Genomic DNA, 20,833 nt, shown 5'->3' on the forward strand with positions numbered 1-20,833 from the left:
TTGCTCTTTTCTAAAAATCCAGATTAGCAATGAAATTGAGAATGTGACAGAAGAGCCCACAAAACCAGCAGCTGAACAGGTTGCGGAATTCACTATCCACCTTCTGGGAAAGCAGTACAAGGAAGAACTACAGGATCCCTCCAGCTCCTACCACCAACACCTTGCAAAACAGTTTATTTCAGAGGTACGTAATTTGCTGTTTGTTTTTGTAAACAAGATAGTTTCTTAAGGATTAATTTTTCCACATTCACAATAATATTTATGGATAGGTTTAGTTGTCAATCTGCTTTGTTCTGGGGTGGTGGCATAGATGTTTCTTCAGAATGCTTTATGAAAGATACACAGATAAGTCCTTTACTAGAAACAGTATCCTTCCATCTGCTAATAAATAAATGCTCTTTCCAGCTTTTGCTACATAGCCAAGGAAGACAGATTTATGGCCTGGTTTCGACTTGACAATATTAGCAGAAATGAGCATCTCTGAGAAACTATGTGCACTGTAATACTTTTCTTGAGGAAACATTAAATTTGATTTCTTTGAATTTTATCTTTAGTATTCTTTTTTTTCTTAGGCTGAAATTTTTTGAGTAGTTAACACATAAATAATCTGTAGTACCAAAGTTTAGAGGCACAAAAAGGTATATAGTGAAAGAAATTTCCCTTCTTTGTTCCTTTGTAAGGTGTATTTTTTTTTAAAAGGGACTATTTAAAGAATGATGAATTAGAATCTCTCATAAATTTAGTTTCTGGAAGAATTCTGTATAGGACTTGAACTCAAGATTCTTCCAGTTAAAAATGACACATACTTGGCCCCCTTCTGGAGTGTCTTGGTTCCTATGGAGTAAGGTATTGAATCCCATACACCCCTCTCTGTCTGATGACAAGGTACATCATTCCTTCCTGTTTATCTCTTTTCCAGTCCCTCTTGATTGGGTTGTCCTTGGCTAAATTTGTCAATTCCATAACCTTGGATTAATTTCCTTCCCCAGGCACTATGTCCAGATGGGAATAAAAATATGCATCTCTCAGCCAAACAGCATCATTGTAGCCACCAGACATGGGGAGTGCAGGCCAGACAATCCATTTTCCTAGCTGTGCAGCCAAGTTGCAGGCTGTATGGTATGTGGAAGAAATGTCAGCCAGGCCGGTGGCCACCTGGCATCAGATAGTATCTTGGATTGGTGTCTGGTTCTTTTTGCCTTTGGATTAAGGAACTTTTAATAAGTCTTAGTGTTTGGGTAAATAATTACACAGAACGACTACAGATTTAGAGAAAGTCTAGTATATTCTGAAAACACCTCCAGGAGAGAATGATAGTGGTAGTTAATGGAATGAGGTGATTTGAGGATGTTGAAAGGCCTGGGCCCACCATGAAATACCTTTTCTCTGCCTCTCTCTCTCTACCACCATCCCCACCTTACCTAGAGAGAAATGTCAATCAATAGTTACTCCTGTAAAGAACAGCAGAAGCAGGGGTTGTGTCTCTGAAGAATCTTGTCATGGTATTTCCTGAAAACTGAAAGGGCTCCTCCAAGTCTTTCCTTTCAGGGTATAGTCATACTGATTTTTTTTTTTTTTTTTCTCAACCTGGCTTCGAAAACACACTAGGAGAAAGAAAGCCTGTTTGGAGGAGATAAAGTTAATGTTGAGGAGCTATTACACATTTCCTTTTCTTTCCTTTCTTCTTCTTTTTTTTTTTTTTTAAAGAGAAAGGTGAGAGGAAGAGGTGGCATGATGAACTTGGGACAACACTAAGTATGATGTCAGAGTTTAAAAAGATAGCGTGATGACTTTGGGAAGGTACCTTAAGGCAGTCACTGTATCCATGCAGTTCCCTAGCATGGCGCTTTTTATAGAAGGATACAGTGCTTCTACAAGCTGCTTCCTTTTTGTCTGTCCACAGCATCCATGTGGATAAGTATCTTCATTTAACAGACGAAGTTCAAGAGGCCCAACTTGTTCTTGGTTCTCTTAGCTTCTTTTGGAGCAGATTGTAAAATCAGGTCTGTTTCTGCTTTTCAAAGGGTTTCTTCCTTTATATTGTACAGAGCCCCCTTTGTTTTAATTCAAGGGAGAAGTTGGGGTGAATTTCACAGTTTTTCCAGTTCTGATCCTAATTCTAGAATATATTCACCATGAAGAAGAGAAAAAGGAAGATAAAAAGTTTAATTCAGCGAAAAATATATGGGCTTTAGTATTAGAGAGATTTGAGGTTAAATAAATAAACTCTGATTCAGTCACCAAATATGTGATTCTGGCCAAATTGATTGACATTTTAGTGTGTCAGTTTTCTCATCTATAAAATCAGGTTAATATATATATGTCTTGGCAGTGTTGCAAGAATCAGAAGTAATATTGCAAAGACACAGTACTCAACTCAATAAATTGTGCCTATTATTAATATTGGTATTAATAAAGTGGAATGACTTATTGTCCTGGATTCCTGTGCAGTATTAACTGGATGTGAAGAATTAGAAGACCTTTACATGTTTAGACTTAAGAGATAGCATGGCCCAGGCCTTAGATGGGTTTTATAATAATAATAATGTGTAATAGGACAGCATTTTGAGGACTTCTTGTACATTCATGGTAATATTACAAAAGCTAATATGGTAGATTTCAGTATTAGTGTTATAAAGGAAGGCTTATACATGGCCAAATCTACCAGCAAACACAGAGCTGGGCCCAACTCTCAGACTTATGATTCCTAGTTCTACAAATTCCACCTCTGTCTCCATCCTGCAAGAATTTATTCTTTCTTCTAAAAAAATAAAACAAGGTAAGTTACTATAGACAAAAAGTTTCATGAGTTTAAATTCTTTATTTTTAAGACATGATGGTCTTTAGTGAACCAAAATTTTAAAAATTTCCCCTTTTCTGATTATGTGAAAATTTGGTTAAAAGCAGATATCCAGAGACGGTCCAAAATTTGTTAACTTATTTCCCCTGTTCTACTGATGGCCCCATAGTAACCTATATGTTTAGCCATCTTCTGAAATGTTATGGATAAAGTGTTTAGTTTTGTTAAAATATGTGTTTTTTTAGTTTTGCATAATCTGATCATTTTTAGATCTTAGTCTTGTCTAGCATTCCTTTTAACATCTCCAGCCACTAAGCTCACATGGAGTTAAATGGCTAAATTTTAAAGACTTAGTATGAAAACCAGTTCCTGTGGTGTGATGCTCATAAATTGATCTTTTGACCAGTTGGGTTATCTGGCTACTACTACTTAACTACCTCCTTGACAGCCAGTTGGCAAGGCCTCTGTCCTGTGGCTAACTCAGGGCTTGTATACTCCATTTAAATGCTGAACTGTGTTCATGGTTCTCTTGTGTTGTAGGAACAGGAAGTAGATACCACCAGACACTTTCACACTTACAGAAAGCAGACACTTGACTCTTTGTCAATTTGTGTGCTGGGGCCAAATTTCTAATCCAAAACAATATTTTAAAATGCTTATATTATAGCTTCTTTTGAAATGAATGCTTTTCTTCAACATTTTACCACATGAAGGAAAAATATCAGTGCATTGCCAATAAGAAGTGTTTTTTTTTATAATTTGGAAAAATTAATATTAAAATACATTAAATCCTTAAAAGGCAAAATTAAAAAGAAAAAATATAGCAGTTTTCTGATAAATGACATTTTCTATCATTCTAACTATTGTTTTATATATAAAACAATATATATAACTTATACATAAACATAGATATGTTTATGTATACATATCTATGTTTATGTATAAGTTCCTAATAGTTGTAAACAGTATATTTTTTATTCTACTCTTATAAACCTTTTATATGTACTTTCCCATATTTCTCATAGTTATAATTTTTACTTTCAACAGGTTGAAAATGCCTTTACTGGATTACCAGGCTACAAGGATATTCATGTTCTTGAATTTAGGTAAATGGATTTACTCTAAAACTTCATGTGGTTAGTAGTAGTCTTTCTTCCAAATGGACTATCCTTTTTATTTATCACATGGACTTTACTAGGTAATGTTATAATTCAATGTTCTTATGGCAAATTAGTATTCATTTTTAATGCTAGATTTTCAAGAGTGGAAACTGAGTTAGAAATAAGTTAAAATAACATATTTAAGGAAACACCCTAGGCATGTATTTGGGTCAGGGTAAGAGTTTAGGAATTTTGGTCTGCAGCTTATTGCTGACAAGTTATACAGCTCTTATTTGGCTCTGATGGGACCCTAGGGCAGGGTTGGATGTGATCTCAGCATCCTCCTAAAGATTATCAATTTTCTACTAATATGACTATTTATGTCTTGATATAAGGCCATTCTGGAAGCATTAGTCTTCATTTCAAACATAACAGTTCCAAGTAAATCAGAGCAACCTCTTTCAAAGACATTTCTTCCCTGCTTAAGACTCATAGCATGATACTTGGGAATATTTATTGGCTAATGACTTTGTATGGGGAACTTCACATATGTGATGTGGTTTAGTCTTTAACCTTCTTAGGACAGATATTTTTAATATTCAGAGGATTAAACAAGTTTAAGAGGATGAAATAGCACAAAAAGAGCTTGTTAAGTGGGAGTGGAGGAAGAACTTTGAAACAAGGTAGCTGACATTATCGTTCTTGCTCTTAGCTTTCATCTTAGGCATAGACATAGTACTGTGAGTTGGGCAGTTGGGTGATAGCTGTGACCCAGTTACTGGATTCTGGGAGCACAGATTGGGGCACTGTGCAATATGACAACATAAATAACAGTGCAACCATCTCAACTTTGGCATGTTTTTGTCCAAACTTCTGAGTTTATGAGAAATACCACTAAGCACTTAGTGTTCCAAGCAATGTGTGTGTGTGTGTGTGTGTGTTTGTGTGTGTGTGTGTGTGTGTGTGTGTGTCTGTCTGTCTGACTGTCTGACTAGTTTGTATAGAACTTATTCTGTCTATATATCTTCACTTTTTCTTTTTCTGATAAGAAAACCAGAGCACAGGAAATTTAAATAATTTACTTAATGGCCCTCAGCTAGATAGTGGCACATGCTTAGTGAAGAGAGACCCTGCGTGCTAAATTGATCTACCTACTCTCTTACCAAGACCAGTTCTCCCAATTCAACTTTAACAGTTTTCACAGATTGCTTCCTTTGCTTGTGACTAAGCTTAAGTGGGAACCTAAGAATGTGAGGCCTTTGAAGATCTCTCTCATTTGGCAGCATGTGAAAGGCAACAGGGCCTTTGGAGTGAATTTGCCTGGCTTTGAATTCTGCCTTTGTGCTTCTGGCTGGATGGCTTGGGTATATTATTAGATGTTAACTTTTCATTTGTAAAAAAAGATAATTTATTAACTCTGCTTTGCTTAAAAATGCTTTTGAAATACTTTGGACAAATTCTTCGTTTCTTTGTTCCTTAGGTTTTTATGTGGAACATATAAATGTATCCTTAATGAATCCTGATGAGCATCCAGTGAATTAATTTTTGTTAAATGCTTAACATATTTTTGGCACATGGAAAGTTCTATTTTTTGGTGTATTTTATATAAAATAAATACTAAGGGCTGGGAAATATCCTATCAGTTAGTCTGACCTTTTCCTACTCTTAGAGCCTTATGGTATAGCACCTGATTAACTGAGTTTTCTCTTTCTTTACATTCATTTGTCATTTAAATTTAATGTCATGCCATTCCATGAATGAGTCTATTAACCACAAATGTCCCTCTAATCTGTATTTCTCAACTGGGAATATCCCATTAGAGACAAATTTGTGTTTGCCTTCTTTTACTGTTATTGCAGAGACTAGTTTGTATAGAACTTATTATGTATTTTAATGTCTCCATGCCTGGGTTTCAGGAGATGATCTGTGATTCCTTTGTTCTCTGTTATGGTCTATATAAACTTCTTTCTGGATATGCATCCTCATTTTGGTGAAGCATTAAAGAATGTATGGAAGAGAATTTCATTGCTTTTGTGCATGTGTGAAAGTATCCATAATTGACCCTTCTGTGGGGTAAAGTTTCAGTAGGCATGGAATTCTGGTTGGAAAGTAATTTTCCTTTAGAGTTTTAAAGTTATTGCTCTATTTTTTTTTGTTATTCTAGAAAATGTTCATTTCAATTTATGAGTCCCTTTCCCCCAGGGTTATAGGATCATTTATTTTTTAGTAAGGTTCTGAAATTTCTGAATGTTTTATTTTAGTACAGATCTGTACATTTGATTTTCTTTTCATTTATTATAATATATTGCATCCCAAAAAAGAAGATTCCCAATTTTAATGCCCCAAACAGAAATTCTAATGATCTACTGAAAAGTTTATTTATAAACCACATATTAATTATTCAAATATTTTAAAACAAAGTTTAAAAGACTAAAAACTATTGGTTTTAAAGTAGAATATTTTCTTCACTTTTTTTTCACTTTCTTTAATCTGTAGGAATTTGTTGATACTGCTACTATATAAGTATTTTCATTTAAGAAGGCATTTCAAAGAAAATCAGAAGAAATATATAATTAACTTGTACCTTGAGTAATTATGTGACAATTACAACTGTCTTGAACTCTGATTAACACTTGTCATCTTCATTTTCAGGTTCCCTAAGGACAATGGCAGGTAAAATACTTTTGGCACTTTTTGTGTTGTCCTTCTAATCAGGAGGTAGTTTAGAAAACATGTCAGCCATAGGTCCAGGGGAGCATGACTCAATTCTTCAGTCACTTCCAGTTTCACTGCCGTCTCCTTATAGATCAGGGGCTGGCAAGTTTTTTCTGATAGAATTGTTGGTAAACTCTTGATAAATATATAAGGCCATATAGTCTCTGAGGTAGAAGTAGACATAGGCAATATAATGTTAACTAAAGAACCTTGTTGTGTTCCAGTGAAACTTTATATATGCTAACATCTTAACTTCATGTAATTTCAAATTTCACAAAATATTCTTTTAAAAAATTATTTTCAACCATTTAAGATGTAAGATCCATTTTTTTTTTTTTATGGACAGTAGACTGAATTCCACTCACAGACTATGTAGTTCATTAACTCCTTGTATAGACTGCTGACTGCCAAGTACTTTAAATATTGAATTATGCTTAATTCAAATAGGAATAATAACTTGCATTCATGAAAATGTCACTCAATAATATAGTCAAGGGTACTTTAAGTCATAAATGAAGGTGAGAAACTGATACCTATAATAGTTCATTTGTAAAAATATCTGATCCCAGAATTTTTTAGAAGCATAATATAAAAGCACAATTAATAACCTTTTGAAGATTTTTTGTCATTTTTATTTTTGTATTCCAAATTTATTTTTTCTTGGAAGCCTAATAATTTGGGAAAGTGCATAGAAAAATGAGTGACTCTTGGTTTCTATTCTCTAGGAATGTACCATCTAATGAAAAGGGCTTTCAGACTTATGTCAAAGTGCTAGTTCTTATTTTTTTTAAATTTTATCATCTCAATATCCCTATGAGTTAGTAAAAATGAGAATAAATATTTTCTCTTTGGAGTGGAGGAAATTTTACTTCAGTAAGGCAAATTGACTTAAGGCAAATTGTTGCCCTAAGTTATATGACTAGGAGATATCAGATATTTTGACCAAGTTAATCAGAATTTGTTTTTTCAGTGTATGCAAACTGCTCTGTGTATATGTATTATAGGTATATCTGCTGAGGTCTGCACTCAGCCAAAAGGCCATATTGTTTAATTGCTGTCCTCTTGGAGTGATTAGAATGTTAAAACAAACCTAGATCTTGGCGCTAACCATATGATAAAAAGAATGGTATCCATTTATTGAGTGCCAGTAGCCCTGTATAGGGGCACAGACAACAATTCAATATGAAGCCATTAGATTTTATGATAGAATTCTTCGAACCTTTTGGTTTACTTTTAATCTGAGTTGTATATGAATGACTAAGTGATACAACAATGTTCTTTATAGGACACATACCCTTTCCTCTCTCTCCTCTAAGCATTTGTACTTGCTCATTATGTTGTTAGCAGGATCCATTTGAAGTAAATCAATAATGTAAGTATGGTAAAGACACTATAACTTCAGCTTCAGGCTTTGAAAGTGTATGCCTTCTTCCTAGAAGAACCAGGAATGTCAGAGTTTCTCTGAAATATCCTTATTTTGGTTGATCTTGATGAAATGTGATACCACTATTTTTACTTTAAGAAAATCTGCAATCAGGGCATTGAGATGAGAGAACAAGAAAGGGTGAACTTCTCCACATGACTGAGGTCTCTGGAAGTAGCTGTCAGACACAAATTCTTTTCTATATATAGCTGTTTCAGACCAGTTCAGAAGATGAAACACACTGGTATGGTGTTTGTTGGTTAACTTGGAGTTACTGAGGGCAGAGAGCCAGCACAACTGTCTTCATTCAGATAGTAGTTTACCTACCAGTATGTATTCTATGTATGGATTTCCTTGTCCTCTTGGCTTTCTTTTGATCTGTCCTTCATCCTGAGATATCTTTGTACCCTATCACTGGGTCAGAATTCAGCCTGTTCTAGGTCACAGGGAAGTTCTTGGCCTTAGCTAAGAATACATTTTGGTACTTCAAATATTTCTTTGAGTTCTCTTTCCAGGACAAAAACATGGTAGTAAATTACAGCACCTCTCTGAGTTATATTATCTTTTTTTTTTTCCTGGCACTGGGGATTTAATCCAGGGTCATTTTACCACTGAGCTACAACCCCAGCAATTTTTATTTTATTTTTTTATTTTCAGTCACTGGGATTACAGGCATGTGTTACCACACCTGGCCTCATTTTATTTTCTTTAATAAATTTATCATTAATAGACAAGTTTGATTATAATAGAAGTATTATTTTGAGATGTCCAATAGAAACAGTGGATGGCAAATAATATTTTGCCAGCAAATAATAAGGCTAGTAATGTAACCTGGATTGCCCGATTTGCATAGATTTCTGCATTTGGGGGCATTTCTTTTGATCTCTTCCTTGTAATATTTAAAATCCACATAAGGCACATGGCAAGCCTCTATAAAATGCTTGGCTTTACTTGTCTGATGCCCTACATAACTCGGGAACCAATTCAAGTACTAATTGGCATAGCCTTTCCTCCCTTCATCTCTGTTCTCTCTTCCTCCACCCCTCCTTTTCTTTCTTCTTTCTTTCTTCCTCCCTTTATTTTTTCCTTCTTTTTTCCCCTTTTCTTCCACCCCTTCATTCTGTTGTTGAGATATGTTAACACTACAAATAAATTAAATAGGTCATGCACGCATCCCAAGGAGATGCCCAAATTTTTGGATATGGTGGTATGGTCTGTCCTATTGAGCTTGGAAAGAGAATGTACATCCTCACAGAGTTGGGCTATGGCCCTAAAACGACGTCTCTAAAATGACTACCAATAAGATACACACGTCTGAAGGTAATATCCATGCTCTGTATGGTGAAAAATTATTCTTTTTATATGAAGAGAGTGAAAATGCTTCAGATTAATTACATAATACCATTTAAGTGGTACAAATCCTGTTCAATTATCTACCTGTCTTAGCAAATAAAATTTACAATTGTTTTCTTTTCAAAAGTATTTATTGAATTACTCTGAGCCAGGCATAAGTTCTAGATGTTTGGGACATAGAGATGAATAATTATTGTGCCTATATAGTTGATGGGAAAAATAGAACAGGATCATAGACTCGTATCTTCAGTGCTAGAAAGAGGGGATAGACAAGACAGTGGAATGAGATGACATCATTACCCTGAGTACATGTATGAAGACAAGAATGGTATGAATATACTTTGTATGCAACCAGAGATATGAAAAATTGTTCTCTATATGTGTAATATGAATTGCAATGTATTTTGCTGTCATATATAATAAAGTAGGATAAAAAAATAAATTAATACAAAAAGAAAGAGGTTTCCCAGGGAGGTGACATCTGAACTATGACAAATAAAGAAATACCCAGATGAAGAAGGGGTGTGTATTTTTGTCCATGTGTATGTGAAAGATATATGAGATGAGAGGTAATAATAGGTATTGCAGAGAGAAGGAAACAGGACATGCAAAGATCCAGAGACAGAGCAATGTGTGGTACCTGTGGTCAGCCAGTTCATTAGAATGACTGAAGGCTTATAAAGAACAATGGGAAGTATGGTGTGGTAAGTTCTGACCAGTAGATGTCTCTCTTACTATTTGATTCCACCTTGGAACAATCCCTTGTTTATTTTAGCATATTTTACTGTATTTCTTTCCTTATAAAGAAAGATTAGAAATTACTCATGGCTCGACATATTTTAATGTGCAAAATTAAAAGGATTTAATTGTTAAAAGGATTAAGGGACGTTCTAGATGTAAAACAAATTTTTTTGTTTTAAGCACTTAGAGCATCAGTGTCAAGAGGAATCAGCTATCATTTTTAAAATCCCTATACCACCTCTGTAGAAGAGGCAGCTTTTCAGGTCTGGAAGGAAAACAGAACTGAAGAAACTCAGTGGTCCTCCTCCCTGATTAAAAGAAACTAACTTTAAAAAAAAAGCCTTTATATGCTAACAGGGACAAATGCATCAAAGAGGTTTGATTGTTGGTATAGCAGGTGGGGTGTCACCTTCATGGCAGCTCCTGTAATCCAGAGTGTCATTGGCACCAGGCAGGTCTGGGCAAGTCCAAAATAAGTCAGTACTCTCAGGAAGGAAAAGTCTCTTAAGACCAAGCATGCTTCCCAAGCCACAAAAGACAGAGAATTCTTTAGGATGTCCATTGGCTTATCTAGAAGGAGGCATGCATTTGCCAACTGTCCAATTATAGCATTGACTGGCTCATGCATTCTCTCTCAACAGGAAAATTTATAGGGATTTACAATTGAAAGTTCACTTTGCTAATTTGAGATCAGGAAGAGGAAATTAGATGATCTTAAAGACCAGTCTCCTCAAGCTGTGAGAGCTTGTTGTATCTGTCTACAATCTAGAGTTGTACCTTATAAGGAAGCTTCAGTACTCTGGTCAGAAATTTTACACTAAACAGTAACATAAATTATTTACCAATTCTTTTTTTTTCTCTCCATGATATCACCCTCATTTTTCTGATACTTTTTCTTTAGATATGTAAATAATTTGGATAGTCTTAAGTTTTCTTTTTTTTCAGATAAGTATAGATTTCTGTTCATCTAGTAGACTGTGGTGCTTCTCACTGCCAGGACCAAGCTGCATATTAGGGATAGAATCTGAAAAAGAAAAAGGTAGTCATGTTACCTAGGCCCAGGCTAGAGGCTGCTGGAGTCCCAAATAACTGGATTTGGTTGCCTGCCTACAAATCAGAAATAAAGAAAAAGACATAAAAAGGAAAAATGAATTTAATCACAGTTTGATCAAAACAGCTGTCTTTTCCCTTTCTACAGAGAGGTTACAATTTATAGGAACAAAATTCAGAAAGTGTACGTATGAAGGTTTAACTAGACTGTGCTAGCCAGAGATAGGTTATAATTCCAGTTTTGTTGGCGCCCTCCAGGGCCAGGGGGGCACCGTCTCAGTTTCCATTCACAGGAAGCTGGGATGGAAAAAATTCAGGTTACCAGGAAATGGGGGAGGAAAAAAGAAAAACAATTTGTGGTTTTTAATTTCAAAGGGGCCCCTTTATAGTCACTGTAACAAAATCTTTTTACAAAACAATGAAGACTATAATCAAGGATATATATGAATATATAAATAAGTTAAGAGAAAGATACATTTAATTTATTCTTATGCTTTGAGAGACATTTTGCTGACATGAAATGTCTGAAGTAACAGATGGCTTCCGTTGCACATCTGTTTGGCATTGCTTACCTCTGGAAGGTACTTGTCTCCTTTGCTCTGGAGGGATCTTGGTATGGCTTGCAGGCTACTGTGTGATGGCTGTGTAAGCACAGTGGTGACTTGCAGGCTACTGTGTGATGGCTGTGCAAGCACAGTGGTGACTAGCACAGAGCCGTCCTCATAATGACTTTTTCTGATAATAGTTTTGTTAAAGCTACTGAGAGTGTAGCATAGTAGTTCAGAATTCAGGGGCTGGAGTCAGACAGATCTGTGTTTAAACCCTGACTTGACCACATCTTTATGATGAATTTTAAAAAAGTCTTTTAATTTCTTTAAAGCTCAGTTTCTTTAACAATATGCTGAAGGCAAAGCCTTTTTTCTTCAAGTTATTATGAAAATAATAATGTAAAATGCCTGTCACATTGTAAGATTTACAAAATGTTAGGTTTTAGTTAGGAGAAATTTGACTGAGAGTCAAGGAATATTCCTATTTGCTTTAAAATTTTGTATTCTGTGTTATTTCTCCCAAATGACTATTTAAGAAAATGTCAAATAACATGTTAACTCCTACTTAATTACATATGTTTTACTTTCTCTCCTTTATTCTCTTTACTTATGGAAAAGTGGATAGTAAGAAAGCCTAATTCCCAAATTTTTTTTAGCACTTATTAAGGTTTCATGTAATTAATTAATGAGAATCAGCAAAAGAAAAAGAGAGAGTTTCTAGAGCATTTGAAAAGCAGAAATTTTATATAGTTAATTGGGAAAGGATATGTAAGTTAGACACAAAGCTATTTAATGCCATGAAGGGCAGTGAAGTCATAAACTTTGGAGTTATCTTTCCTGCCAAGTTTTAATTTTTTAATTTAAAGTTTTAAACTTTTTCTTGCACAATAATTAACTATGGTTTAGTACTTAATTTTCAACAACCATAATAAAAATTTATGAGACGATTTACCATTACTGGGAGGACTTAGACTTTTTGAAATCAGGGAGGAGAAATGCTAATGGGGAAAGAGCAGAGAAGGCTGGTAGTGAAGAGAAACTAGTTGGCTTTGAAGGAGAAGATAAAAGGTAAGAATTAGGGGATAAAGAGGTTCAGGTGATTCTTCAGAGCTGATTGTGTGGCTTCATTAGAACTCTTGCTTTGTTCTTAGAGCTGTGACCTCCATTCTTTGGAAAGGAATGGATGGCAAAATGTTGCCCAGCGTCAGAATTTTGAAGGGATTCATATCTTTGAGATTCCCTTTTAGGTTTAATGTTTGCTCTTTAAGGATTCAAAGCTCCTTTCTCTGTCCTTCCTTAGCTGGACCTAATCTGTTCTCTTTTCATCCACAGTGGTTTAGACGTTCATTATGCAGTTACCTTCAATGGTGAAGCCATCAGCAATACCACATGGGACCTAATCAGCCTCCACTCCAACAAGGTGGAAAACCATGGCCTTGTGGAACTGAATGATAAGCCCACTGCTGTTTATACAATTAGTAATTTCAGAGATTATATTGCTGAGACCCTGCACCAGAATTTTTTGCTGGGGAATTCCTCCTTGAATCCAGATCCTGATTCTCTTCAGCTTATCAATGGTGAGTTTGATATCCATCATGAAGTCCTTGTATATAATTTTAGTTTGCTCTGGGAAAAACTAATTTCCCTAATTACATGCGGTTCTGAGCCTTCCTAGACTACATAAGACAGGAGCTATCTTGATACATATGGAGCTTTAGACATGCTGCAATCTTGGATAGAGTAATTAGGATTTTGGTGGGGGTGGGGGGAATATTTGTAGCTAGGAAGGTCACAAAGTGGGGAAAGTGGAAAATAGCATGGCATTTAGAAATAGTTTGGAGAGATTAGAGCAAAGTATTTTTTTTTTTTAAAAGGAAAGTAGTACCTGGAATTATGAATTGAAACAGACTATGGGTTAAAGGCAACCAAGGATGAACTCTCTAGAGGAAACTCAGCTGGTTGAAGCTTAAAAGCCAGAGAGTAGATGAGAGGAGCAGTTCAGAATAGCTGATGGGCGATCATAGTCAAAGAAGAACTGGGTTCTGGCTGTCCAGAGAATTCAATACTATGTTTAAATTCAGATGGCTGTGGTGGGCTGGCTCTGATCCATAATGAGCAGGTGGATCCAGGATCATCAAGGAGAGGGTGACTGTTCTGGATTTGGGGACTAAGAGTGACCCAGGTGACCTGGGAATACAACTTGCTTAGAGTTGGGCTGCTAGTTCTTAACATCTTAACTCAGCAGGACACAAGTCCTGTTAATCTACTTGCTACTTCATGCTTGCTTCTCATGATTTCTTCACTCATTGGTAGTTTAGCTTTTAAAACTTCAGTAGAGTATGTTTACTGAAGTGACAGCATGGGGCACATACCAACTGCCAAAGATAGAAATACATGTGTGAGAGGCAATATTAATAATAATGCATTTTTATAGCTTCTCCATCTCCCACAGAGTTTAAAGAGAAATGAACCTGTATTCTTTTTTAAGAGAAAAAAAACTTTAGACAAATTAAATTTAACAGGTTAATTAAACAAAGAGTGGTTTCTTTTTAGTTAGATAGCCCCTAGAAGACTTTGAAAAATTTTGTAAGACTCCAGGGTTTCCATATGGCTGGGTAATATTTATAGATAGAAAATGAGAAATGATATATGGCAAATGAAAGTGAGGTATAGAGATAGATGGGTTGGTTAAAAACAATGTTTACCTTATTTGATGATTTGATGGAAACTCAGTCACTGTGACTGGATGACACTTTGCTATATGTTACAAAAACAAATTCCTGAGTTAGGTTTTCATTTTGTTTGTATACTGAGTTAGATAGTAGCTCTGTATGAAAGGACTCAGGTATGTGAGTTCAGAAGCCTGCATAGGCCAAATTTAGTTTATTTAATATCTTTCAAACAGTGACTATGTAAGCCCTTGTGTGTGTATGTGTGTGCATGTAAATAAACAGACAAAAATGGACATCACAAACCAGAAAGTTTTGTTGAGTCTATATAGGAAGAACAAATAGTTATTAATAGAAGAGAATAGAATAGATTAGGGAACCAAGATTTGAATGATTGGGGTTTGAAGAAAATAATATTTAGAGAGAAAGGAAGATCTTTTCTTTCCAGGTAGTACTAATTTGTGTGTGTGTGAGTGTGTGTGTGGGTGTAGGCTTATATGAATGTATTTGTGACTGTATCAGTGAGCTTTCTGTTGCTTTGACAAAATACCTGAGAAAAAAACAACTTAAAGGAGATCAGATTTATTTTGTCTCACTGATTCAGAGGTTTCGATCCATAGTCAGCCAGCTCCATTGCTTTAGGTCTCTGGCAAGGCATAGCATCAGGGCACAGACGGTGTAGTGGTACAGAACTGCTCACTTCATGGTGGCTGGGAAGCAAAGAGAAGATGAGGCTGGGGACAAAAGATACCTTTTAAGTGCCCCAGTGCCTTCCTTCCTTGAATGAGGCCCCACTTCCCACAGTTTTTACCACCTCCCAATAGTCTAGTCAGTTATGAGCCCATCAGTGAATTAATTCACTGATGAGATCAGATTCCTCATGATCTGATCACTTTCCAAAAGCTCCACCTCTCATTGCTGCATTGGGCAACCAAACTTTCAACACATGAGCTTTTTGCAGACATTCCAGATTCAAACTGTAAGGTGTGGTGTGTGTGTGTGTGTGTGTGTGTGTGTGTGTGTGTGTGTGTGTTTGAGAGAGAGACAGAGAGAGAGAGAGAGAGAGAGAGAGAGAGAGAGAGAGAGACAAATACATTGATTTACTGTGTGTGATATGTGATATGATCCCTTAGTACCCAAGTAAGATTTTTAGAAAGTTACTTGGCTTGACTAAAACTTCAAGTTGCTTTACAACTATTTTGGCTGCCAGACTAATTTTTTTTTTTTTTAAATTTGACACACTGTGCTGAGGAAGTCCTTTTAATGAAGGACTTAGAGGCTTAAGATGGAGAAACCTTTCTCTTCAGTGGGTGATAGTGACAAAGTTATTAGTTCTAAAACATTAGAGAGTATTTGTATTTTGGAGCAGGGTGGGTACCCTGGGCTCCCTTTTTCATAAACTCCTTTTTCTTTGTTAAATCTTGTTGGAATGTTTGGGTCATATGAAATATCAAATAGAAAAGAAACTTGTAATCTGAAACTGGGGGCTAACCAAGGGGATAGCATATGGGCGAAGACTTCAGAAATGTGGATATGGGGTTGAAACAGAGAAAAGATACTTATGAAGTAAAGACGTCAGAGGGATTGAAACCTAGACTGAGCAGATAAGTGCAAATACCAAGGTCAGCAACCATGAGGTAGGAGTATGCCATGAGGATTAATGGATGCAGTAGGCTAAGTGGTTGACTAGGAAGCTAAATCTACAAACAGCATTGTAAGATCTTCCTCTTATGTGGAGCCTGGAAGTGGAACTACCTCCTAAAAGGTGTCCTAAAAAGAGTCATCAACTCTCTTAAAATTTGGAAGAAAGTTCAACAAAGGTTTAAGATATTCAGTACCAACTTATTCAAGTGCTTTGGTCTTTCATTAGATGTAGGTTTTAATTATTCAAAATTTTGTTCCTAGAATACATTTCTATTGTTATACCAATTTCAGAGTTCTATACTTTCTAGGAAACTTGAATGTGATCATCCTCTATCTTCTATTTCCCATAGAAGATGGGAAAATTATGTATACATTTGAAAAGAATTTTGGAAAATTTGTAAGCCAAATAGAATTTTTGTCTCTGCTTGATCCCTCTATGGCTGGCCAGTGGGTACAGGTGAATAAAGAAACCCTGTTCCTATTTTAACAGTATACACCAAATCTTCCTCCTTATAATCACCACTTTTTAGCTTTTATGATTCCTATTCTGCTTCAGACAAAAAGCCCAATTACTTCTTTGTCCATGTTCCCATACATTATATATTTGTATGTATATGTATATATATATATACACATATCCCTCACATTGCTTTATAATTTCCAGTTTGTATTTTTCTCTATAACAGTGCTTCCAAAAGAGAAACTCAGTTTTATTAATATTTATAGCTTTAACTTTGGCAAAGTCTATGGTAACTAGCAAGGATTCAGTAAATCTTTGTTGAAATAAATTATACAATCTACTCTTTTTTATTGCCCTTTATTATTATTACATAATAAACCTTTTTGGTTTTGAAGGCCATTTTTCAAAGTCTCTTTCTGGAAAAAAGGGAATTTTTTCATGCTTTTTCTACCATTCTTACATTGTTCTAATTAATTAAAAGGTTGGTTTAGTTTTCTTAAAATGAAAAAAAAAATCAACTTGAAAATAACTGTTTCTTAGGAATCGAAAAAGAGTGAAAGCTGTCATGAGGAAGAAAAGGAAATAATATGAGGGTCCTACATATAATAATGGGAAGAATCTTTGTTTTATGTTAGATTCTTATAATTCAGATAGATTATGCTAATATAAGTAAAATACCTAAACAATGTTGCAAACATTTTGTGAGTCTACCTCATCTGTTCTGCTAAAATCTAAACTATAAGGAGGAAGAACTTGGTTTTTAGTTGTTGCTGCACTTCAAATAAAATAGTGTCACAATTAAATGCTGTTTACTATTGTTCTTTTCTCAGTGAGAGGAGTTTTGCTTCCCCAAACTGAAGATCTAGTTTGGGACACCCAAAGTTCAAGTCTTCAGGCAACGCCTCCATCTATTCTGGTATGTGTCTATGTCTTGCCTAGACCAGGTTTTTCTCCTTTGTGTCCTCACCTGCTTACTTTGGCATCATGAGCTTCTCAAGCTGTTCCCATTGCAAATATTCTCTTGCATCATCCCTGGAACATTACTCAGAATTGTCAGATCATGGGTACTAAGTGTTGATTCAGAAAATTTAAGCTTTCCATGGTAGTTAAATGAAGTCTTACATTGCCAAACTCGACACATGGTAGAAAACTTAATATTTATGGTTCATACTTGTTTGGTGATAATTAAGCTGTATGTGTCCAGTGAGTTGTTTTCAAAGTTATCCAGACATAGTTTTTATAGATAAGACTATAAATTGATGTACAAGTTTAGAATATAGACTTTAATTTCAAGGATTGTATTGCAGAAAGTTTGGACACCATAGCATATAGAATAGTGTGTGAGTGTGTGTGGAAGGGAGAGAAGGAAGAGTAAAAATATCAACTAGCTGACAAATAACAGGGACTATAAATCAGGTCTCCTTTTCAACTGGATTGAAAACACTTCCATTTGCACATCAACAGCATGGAATGAATTTTACTTTCTGTTCTCACTACCAACTCCAGGAGGAATTCCTCTTCCATCTCTATGTCTCTAATTTCCACTTCACTTATAGGGAAGCATCTAGTAGAGAAGAAAATAACATCCTTGAGTGCAGTTAAAACATCCACAGTGCAGCCACAATGGCAGTGCCCTACCTATCTACAATGACTACAGGGATCACTTACTATCACAGATACCAGAGGGGGACTCCTCATCTATGCTCCCCACTCCTTCTACTCTCTTAAGACTTCTTTTTGTCTCGTGTCAGCTGTATGAAATACTTGTTTCTTGGCATTAAGCCAGCAATGGAAATTTGGAAAATCTGCCCCCAATTCATTTGATCATTGATCTAGGTAGACAAATCTTCTACTCAGCAATAGAAGAACTCAATTTTGAAATATGGAATCTCTGGAAAGAATCTTTTCACAGAGTTCCATTTTGGAGAAAAAAAGGATGGGAATATTGACATCAGAGTGTACATTCATTTGGTGTTTGTTTATTCATTCATTCAAATACATTTATTTTGTACTTTTAATGTGCCAAGTGCTGGGGAAACTTAGATGAATAAGGTGTGGCCCTGCCTCCCAGAATTTTCCAGTCTGGTAGTAGACAGACTTCTAAATAAACAAGTTGATGCAGATGCTATCCTGGATGTTCATCCAGAGTGCAATGGCAGAGAGAGGTGAGGGCACCACTTGTTTTCACTCCTTCTAATCACGTTCAACCTGGGACTTCTGTAACCACACGTCTGTGATGCTATTTTAGAATCATGGTGTCAAGACAGGATTCCTATAGCAGGCAGAAGTTGCTAACTGGAGACCAGCTGGCTACATCTAGCTATAGACATGCATTTTGCAATGAAGTTTTAAAAATAAGCCAACAACTAAAAATTAGATTTTTACATGAAAATACAGATTTCCAGCTTCTTTTGAAAACCAAGAAGATCTGATGTTATTAAATGCACTTTTTTTTTGTGTCAGAAATGGCTGCTACTTTAATGATGGCAAGCATTGACTAACTGGGCTTATTGCTCATTTATGTTGCTGTGGTTCCCTTTTCATTTAAGCCAAATCCTTACTTTAATGAACAGTGATAACTGCAGAGCATTCATTAACAATTTAGGAGACATTGGAATATTTAAAAAAATTTTATTGATATATAATGATTACACATAATTATGGGGTACAGTGTGATATTTTTATATATGTATGCAATGTGATCAAATGGGAGTGAATTATATCATCACCTCCAGATTTTTCATTACTTTGTGTTAGAAATATTCATATCTGTCTTCTAAGTATTTTGAAGTATACCATATTGTTAACTATCATCACACCTCTGTGCTACAGAAGACTAGATAGTTCCCTTTAACTGACTTTAACTTGGATCCTGTTAATCAACCTCTCTCCCCCTGACTACCGCCCTCAGTCCTTTCCCAACCTCTGGTAACTACTATTGTGCTCTCTGTATCTATGAGATCAACTTGTTTAGCTTCCACATTTGAGTGAGAACATGCAGAATTTGAGTCATTAGAATGTTAATGAGTGATAATAAGATATAAACAATTGTGAATTAGAAATGTCTGGTCTGTCTTCTCTCTCTCCCTCCCTCCCTCCCCCCTCCCCCTCCTTTCCTTCCTTCCTTCCTTCCTTCCTTCCTTCCTTCCTTCCTTCCTTCCTTCCTTCCTTCCTTTCCTCTTATTTTAGCAAGATTTTTACTATATTACAGAAGTGAGTTTTTTAAAATAAATTGGATTTTTAAGAATTATTTTAGAGTTAGGGATATTGCATGATTGAATTTGTCAGTTTTCTGGCATCCCACTTTGAAAATCTTCATTTGTTGTACAATAAGTATGCTTTCTGTAGTAGTAGCAACCTTTTTAGCTGGCATTAGCAGATGTGAAACTGGCCAATATAATATTAAACTTGTCAGTATACTACATTGAATTAAAAAAGAATTCATAAATTGAATTTGTTACTATGGGAACATCTATCAATATGAAAATAAATGAAGTGCTGCTATTCCTGGCATGTATAATATTCACCTTTGAAAATGTATAAGAAAGTTTCATTACCAAGCAGTTTTTTTAAAATTTTAGTTGTAAATAGACAGCATGCCTTTATTTTGTTTATTTTTATGTGATATTGAGGATCAATCCTAGTGCCTCCCATGTGCTAGGCAAGTGCTCTGCTACTATCTATAGCCCAAGCCCCCATGCAGTTTTTTTTTTTTTTTTTTTGGTGCTGGGAATTGAACTCAGCGGCACTCAACCACTGAGCCACATCCCCAGCCCTATTTTGTATTTTATTTAATGACAGGGTCTGATTGAGTTGCTTAGTGTCTCACTAAGTTGCTAAGGCTTTGAACTCATGATCCTCCCGTCTCAGCCTCCAGATCTGCTAGGATTACAGGCATGGGGCACTATGCCCAGCTCCCATGCAGTTTTTTTTTTTTAAATTTTAATGTTTATTTTTTAGTTTTCAGCAGACACACATCTTTGTTTGTACATGGTGCTGAGGATTGAACCCGGGCTGCATGCATGCCAGGCGAGCGCGCTACCGTTTGAGCCACATCCCCAGCCCCTCCCATGCAGTTTTTTAAAGTAGTATTTATTTGGAATAGATGATCTTCCTTCCTTATTTGAAAAGTCCTACTGCTTACTTTAATACTTCATGTTGCCTGTTGGTAACTTGAGTCTTATTAAAGATATTGTTCTACTTTTACTTTTTATAAAATTAAAAAGCGTTAATTTTTTATAAAAATTGTGTATTACAAGGTTCAGGGTCTTGCCCAAGTTTCCATAGCTATGAAGTAGACATGGCTACTTAGAGATGCTAAAATACTCTG

At 35.6% G+C, this 20,833-nt stretch overlaps 1 protein-coding gene across 1 annotated transcript in view; it reads left to right on the top strand.

Annotated features, from left to right (window-relative positions):
- The window catches only part of Impg2 (interphotoreceptor matrix proteoglycan 2), an 82,132-nt gene that overhangs the window by 44,800 nt on the left and 16,499 nt on the right, over positions 1 to 20,833 (top strand). Inside the window, exons 7-11 of the mRNA XM_076867031.2 lie at positions 23 to 184; positions 3,848 to 3,906; positions 6,553 to 6,573; positions 13,063 to 13,307; positions 17,334 to 17,419. Of these exons, the coding sequence (XP_076723146.2) occupies positions 23 to 184; positions 3,848 to 3,906; positions 6,553 to 6,573; positions 13,063 to 13,307; positions 17,334 to 17,419 (573 nt within the window). The remainder of the gene's footprint in view (positions 1 to 22; positions 185 to 3,847; positions 3,907 to 6,552; positions 6,574 to 13,062; positions 13,308 to 17,333; positions 17,420 to 20,833) is intronic.

The sequence above is a fragment of the Callospermophilus lateralis genome, chromosome 10, assembly GCF_048772815.1.
Source record: "Callospermophilus lateralis isolate mCalLat2 chromosome 10, mCalLat2.hap1, whole genome shotgun sequence".
Lineage (NCBI taxonomy): Eukaryota > Metazoa > Chordata > Mammalia > Rodentia > Sciuridae > Callospermophilus > Callospermophilus lateralis.